Here is a 6,696-nt window from a genome sequence, read left to right as displayed (position 1 = left end):
CAGCATAGATAAGTGGATGCAAAATTTAATACAGTATTTTACTAACTACGTCAATTCTAATTGGAAATTTGTAAAATGTAAATTATAATTGTAATTGTTGATTTGTAACTTTCTCAGTTTGTAGTTATATGTAACTTTCTCATTTTGTAACTTTGTAAATTTGACAATTGTAATCTACTAACTTTGTAAATTCAGTGTAAATAGCCCTTGTGGTCGAAACACTTAAATAAATAAATAAGATCTACAGATGATCTCTCTCAATATTGGGTTCCTTCCGCTCTCCTCAAGTAACAGAGCATCCTTTCACAATAATAATATTGGTTGGCTTTGGTAGAGAATTCCCGGGCCTACAATAATAATATTAGTTGGCTCTGGTGGAGTAGGTCCGGGCCTACAATAATAATATTGGTTGGCTGAGGTGGAGGAGGCCCTGGCCCACAATACTTATAATAATATTGGTTGGCTGAGGTGGTGGAGGCCCTGGCCCACAATAATAATAAAAATAATAATATTGGTTGACTGCGGTGGAGGAGGCCTTGGCCCACAATAATAATATTGGTTGGCTTTAGTGGAGAATGCCCGGGCCCACAATTATAATAATATTGGTTGACTGTGGTGGAGGAGGCCCTGGCCCACAATAATAATATTGGTTGGCTTTGGTAGAGAAGGCCCGGGCCTACAATAATAATATTGGTTGGCTGAGGTGGAGGAGGCCCTGGCCCACAATAATAATATTGGTTGTCTTTGGTGGAGAAGGCCCGGGCCCACAATAATAATAATATTTGTTGACTGAGGTGGAGGAGGCCCTGGCCCACAATAATTATAATAATATTGGTTGGCTGAGGTGGAGGAGGCCCTGGCCCACAATAATAATAAAAATAATAATATTGGTTGACTGTGGTCGAGAAGGCCCGGGCCCACAATAATAATAATATTTGTTGACTGTGGTGGAGTAGGCCCGGGCCTACACTAATAATATTAGTTGGCTCTGGTGGAGTAGGCCCGGGCCTACAATAATAATATTGGTTGGCTTTGGTAGAGAAGGCCCGGGCCCACAATAATAATATTGGTTGGCTTTGGTAGAGAAGGCCCGGGCCTACACTAATAATAATATTGGTTGGCTTTGGTAGAGAAGGCCCGGGCCTACACTAATAATATTGGTTGGCTTTGGTAGAGAAGGCCCGGGCCTACACTAATAATATTGGTTGGCTGAGGTGGAGGAGGCCCTGGCCCACAAAAGTAATAAAAATAATAATATTGGTTGGCTGTGTTGGAGGAGGCCCGAGCCCACAATAATAATAATAATAATAATATTATAGATTTTAGGCTAGAATTGAACTGATTAATTTGTTAATATACAGGTTAGGCTTTATGAACTAAGGTTAGGTATCGTTAATAATGTGAAATTTAACCATTTATTTATTAGTCTTTGCCAAATATGTATATCAATATAATTGAGACTCAAAACTGTATATTATAGCAATTCGATATAATGGATAGGGTACCCACTTTGTGGCAGTGTTGGTCCATGTTCCTGCCTAAGGCCTTCTTCTGGCCCGAAGACCCCTTCAAACAGTGATAATCCAGCAGGGCCACTTGTGTATTACCTTGATTAAGAGACTTTTCTACCATGTGAATGTTCGAAATTATTTTCTGTAAATCATATGTGATATGATATATGTCACTTGTGAATTATAATCGCTAGGACTCGAGAAAAATTACCTTAAGATTTGTCTGTCATGGCGGCTTTTTATGCCAGATTAAATTCAATCGAGGATTTACGGAATGGACTTTGTCCTGAACAATATTGCAGTATAGCTTTGCAATACATTACGTTCCTATTAGAACTTTAGTTATGGCATGATAACATTGTTTCGTCTTACAGTGCTATAACTTATGTTCTGGTCTATAGTTTCGTAACTAGATTACCGAGGTAACCTGAAACTGAGATAATTGTCGGTAGATCGCACTAGTGTTCTCGAAAATACGAATCAAATATTGGTCGAACATCATGATTATTTAGTTCATAGTTTTTATGAAAATTCTCTTTTTTTTTCTATCACTCACGCATCGTTAAAATTATAGTAAATATAAAAATATTGCAATTTTCATCAGTAAATAGCAATTTATTTGAACAGATAATAACATCCTTTTTTCATTAAGCAACTATTTCTTTGAGGTTTTCGTCTTCTGTCAAATCCTTAATCTCGATCAAATCCGTTTTAATGAATTTCACGGGAAACGGAATAATACAATGCATGTGGGTAACTATGAAAGGTTTCTTGTATGGTTACCTACTTAAACTTAGGTCTGCTCTAAATTTTATTTTAACCGGTTATTATTGGCCGGTAAAGTTTAGCTCCAGATTTAAAGGATAATTATTGAGTTTACTCGGCTTTCACTAAACGTAGTTTAAACTGGTATGGTACAACCACCTTTAGAGCTTCAAGAATTTTTGCGAACATTGGATTATGTTCTCAGGCGAAAAGAGAAGTATGAAAATGATTATGTAACAATTAAAAACTCTACTACTACCATAATTAAGATGGTGGCTGGTAAAGTGTAATATCATACATATAAAAAAATATGTAATAAACATTATAATGTCATATAAATTCTAACGTCATATTTCAATTTATAGTATTAATAATAAAATTGTTAGATTAATTATTTTTTATATATGATTGTTTGAGAATGGTTTAGTTTATTTATCAATTAACACAATTTTGATCCTTTTTTCCTCTCAACTTTTATTCTTTAAAATTCTCCAACAATATAACCTACAAATATTTTTTTTTTGTCATTGCTTTTTAAAAAACCCAAAATAGCAGGCCAATTGCCCTTGTCGCATCTTTAAAATAAATTAATCATTAAAATAATATCATAATCACTTCATAAAATTTTGTTTTTAAATAGATTTCTTACACACATAAATTTTTTTAATAAATTGATATCCTATATTTAAAACTTTTATACAAACCATTTTCCCTTCTTTTATTTAAAGAAGAAAAAAAGGATTATCTATGTATTATATTATATCATGTAAAAATATGTAACTTATTTTTGTCCAGTCACGGATTGATCACTATGCTGTGTAATTTAGCAACCCGATATATTTGGGGAGCATGAATAAAGTATTTCTTTCTCTCTGTACAACTTAAAAACAGAACCTATCTTCAACAGGTATGTTAAAAAAATACACATAAGAATATATTAATTATGAATTTTAAATACAAGCAAAATAATTAAAAGTGAATGTTAATTAAATTATATTAAAAATGTAAATTAATGATAAAAAAGTTATTGATATATGATAAGGTGATAACAGAGTCCTAACCTGTTGAAGGTAGGTTCTGTTTTTAAGTTGTAAATATAAATGATATAAGGGAAAGTGGTTTGTAAAAAAGTTTTAAATCTATGATAACAATTTATTTAAAAAATATATATGTAAGTAAGAAATCTATGTAAAAACAAAATTTTATGAAGTGATTATGATATTATTTTAATGATTAATTTATTTTAAAGATGTGACAAGGGCAATTAGCCTGCTATTTTGGGTTTTATAAAAAGCAATGACATCAATATTGAAGGTATGACCAAAGAGATCAATGTATAGTTGAAGGAAATAATGTAATTGTTACATAAAAACAAAAAACAAAAATAAATATTTTTGTTGGTTGTATCCTTGAGAATGGCCTGAGGGCCAAAACGTTGGAGAATTTTAAAGAATAAAAGTTGAGAGGAAAAAAGGATCAAAATTATGTTAATTGATAAATAAATAAAAATGTTATTAAAAATACTTTTACACAGAATAATTGGATAAACAATACAAACAGAGAAACTCCCTTAAGTGTTGAAAATACTGCCTGTAGCAAACCAATAGCACACGCTTCACTAACCTACACCATTTTAAAACTTCTTTGTATTTATTTTATTAGAATAACTAAAGCTTATTTTTAACACAAAAAATAAATAACAACACTCCGACGTTTCGGCCCTCAGGCCACTATCAATGAGACGATCTCAATTATTGACTTGTCACGTTATTTATTACAGGTCAATCCATAATATTATGTATCTTTTTCAAAAACCTTTCTTCTAACCATGTCACACTATTACTTGAAACAACAAAACCCACCTTGAACAGGTTACGACTCTGTTATCCTCAACATATACCCATATGATTAGAGAACTTTAACCTGTTAAATGTAGGCTTTGTTGTTAATAGTAATAGTCAATGTGATTTGTTTAGAAGAAAAGTTTTTAAAAAAAGGTGTTGATGCATTGAAATTATATAGTTTTGTTAATAAATAGCAATTTTATAAAATTTTAATAGGAAATTATTATGATAATTGTTTTTTGTTTTGGACATTGTTAACTTTTAGTGAAATGTGACAAATCATGACAAGAGGTTATCTCCTTCCCTAGTCTTAGCAGAGTGAAATAAACTTGAGAGTAAAGGATCATTTGGAATTGTGTCGTTATTAAAATTAACCAATCTCAAACAATTTATAAATATATATTAAATTAGAAAACTAATTAATCATTCTTGATACGAATTCTCTGATTCATTTTTTCATTGAACGATACACCTCCAGGATGAACCTTTGTGAATTTAATTTTTGATGAAATCGTTCAAGATATAGAGAGCGAATAAGATGGAATCACTGGCGATAAATACAATAGCTTAAATTTCTAAAACGATTTTTTTTTAAAATAAAATAAAATAAAAACAGGTATTTATCAACAACAATCAACTATCAAACATGAAGTTGATACATAAAAATATTGATCTTGAGAATCTAATATACAGATATGTTATATATGTCCACTTACCGTCCTGGTGCGATTCATGGTAATCGTCTTTTGATCCATATAGTGGGATCACTTCAATTTCTTCTGGATCAGATGAAAGCTTTCTTAAAGGAATTTTTATTTTAAAAAATATATATACGTGCTAAATGTCCTACTTCTATTCTAGATAATCATTGTTACTATACTCCATATGTTTCGGCTTATTCGTAAACGGCTCGATCTTAAAACATTGTCTCGTTCATTTATGCAGTTTAAACCATGTCAGTGGTCAGCCGGATTAGCAATAATCCAAGATTGACATTCAGATTGATCGTGCTACGGTAAGACTGATCACGGATCACTGAGAAAATTTTGGTATCCGACCATTCAATATGTAAATGGAGATGATGCCAAATAAGCTTTATGTCTATAAACATAAATATAGACATTGTAAAAGATTCTTACAGTTCTGTAAATCATATAAATGTAAGCGTCTGTTGGACTGATAGTGTTGACTGATGTGGTTTGTAAATAGTGACTTTCATTCCGACTGAGCATTTTTAGATTTTTAAAAGAATTTTAAGTTTCTCTTTTTTTTTTTTTCAAGTAATAATTTTGAAAATAAATTATGGCCAGCGGCTCCTCGTTTAAGAGAATTTTTAATCAAAAATCATTTTTACATTGTGAAAATTTTCGTTATTTCAGTTTTCGATCATGTTTTTAAGAACGATTACTTTTATTATTTAATTATATGAAAACGTATGTATGTTGTTAACAATTTAACAATTGAGGAACGTTAAATGGAGTACTTTGTGATTTATAAATATCGTTCTTTAAACGAATTAAACATTGCGAAGGGCTTATTTATATATTTGTATGTGCATAAAATTTAATTTTGTTTTACCAACTGAGAGCTGAAAGACTACTAGCACCCTTAATACTTCTATTCGGGCATGAAGCACAAGAAATCATGTAACATGTTATTAGTTATGGCTGAAATAAGATAGACTTCCACCAGAAGCAATAGAGGAGGAGTACCGCTCGTGATCTTTAATAGGCTTCGTTTACGTGGAAGAGATACTAGTAGATCAAAATGGTAGGCGTATTTAGCAAACCAGCAATGGCGTAACCAGTGAACGAGAGGTCGGCAAACGCAGTGTTAAGAACCCTACGCAGCGTAAGTATAAAAACGCAAGCGTCCGGGAAGAGATGAGAGTCTTAGAGGTGGTTTGGCACGTCAATCCCTGGGACATCAAAAGAGCCGAGGAGGGATAGAAAAGCTCCACGGCACCCTTAGTGACAACCTACAGGTATATCAATTGGGACTTCGAAGGAATTACCGATATACAGCGACCAGGGAGAAACAAATCATGGTTAATAATATGACACGAAATATGTAGCCCAAAGTCAGGGGCCGAATTGAGAGGAAGAAAATTAGAAAAGTTACGCGACACCGCGATTTGACGGGACACCTTCAAATTAGGACGTTAGGGCAGGGAAAACTAATAGGGGCAAAGAACTGCAGAGGTACAAAGGCACCTTCTGAAGGGTCACAATTAGAGAGCATAATGTTATCACGATCCAAAATGTATAAGAAACTAAAAATCGTAGAACGGTTCACTTATAACAATAAAACTTCCTATAACGGTGTAGTACTAAAATGAAGACGGACTGGGGTGTCCCCACCTGCCTTCCAATATTGTAAAGACTGGTTTATTTTTATTTTATGGCCTTCATAAAAAGATGTGAGTGTGATTCATGTAAAATTTGTATCTTTTCTTTTGCTTTGAGAAATGATTTTAAAAAATCAATATTGTATTTATTTATATCTCTTTGTTTTGATAGTTGATCAGAATGGTTTCTAAACTGGTGGGGGAGAGTTACGGCCTGTGCCGTGTAAGC

The 6,696-nt window shown here is 32.6% G+C and overlaps 2 protein-coding genes across 3 annotated transcripts in view; one reads left to right on the top strand and one right to left on the bottom strand.

Annotated features, from left to right (window-relative positions):
* LOC106677616 (uncharacterized) overlaps window positions 1–5,031 on the bottom strand; it is a 19,675-nt gene extending 14,644 nt beyond the window's left edge. Inside the window, exon 1 of one of the 2 annotated variants that reach the window (XM_014415649.2) lies at window positions 4,837–5,031. In XM_014415649.2, coding sequence (XP_014271135.1) covers window positions 4,837–4,875 — 39 coding nt within the window. In that variant the 5' untranslated portion in view covers window positions 4,876–5,031. Of the gene's footprint in view, window positions 1–1,509; window positions 1,765–4,836 lie in introns of those variants that run through there. The other variant, XM_014415648.2, reaches the window with a different exon arrangement.
* The window catches only part of LOC106677614 (EGFR adapter protein), a gene marked incomplete at its 5' end in the record, with an annotated part of 690,819 nt that overhangs the window by 257,637 nt on the left and 426,486 nt on the right, over window positions 1–6,696 (top strand).

Source organism: Halyomorpha halys, unplaced genomic scaffold, assembly GCF_000696795.3.
Source record: "Halyomorpha halys isolate HHAL.00 unplaced genomic scaffold, Hhal_1.1 Scaffold105.1, whole genome shotgun sequence".
NCBI lineage: Eukaryota > Metazoa > Arthropoda > Insecta > Hemiptera > Pentatomidae > Halyomorpha > Halyomorpha halys.
This window is presented reverse-complemented; position numbering and strand designations above follow the sequence as displayed.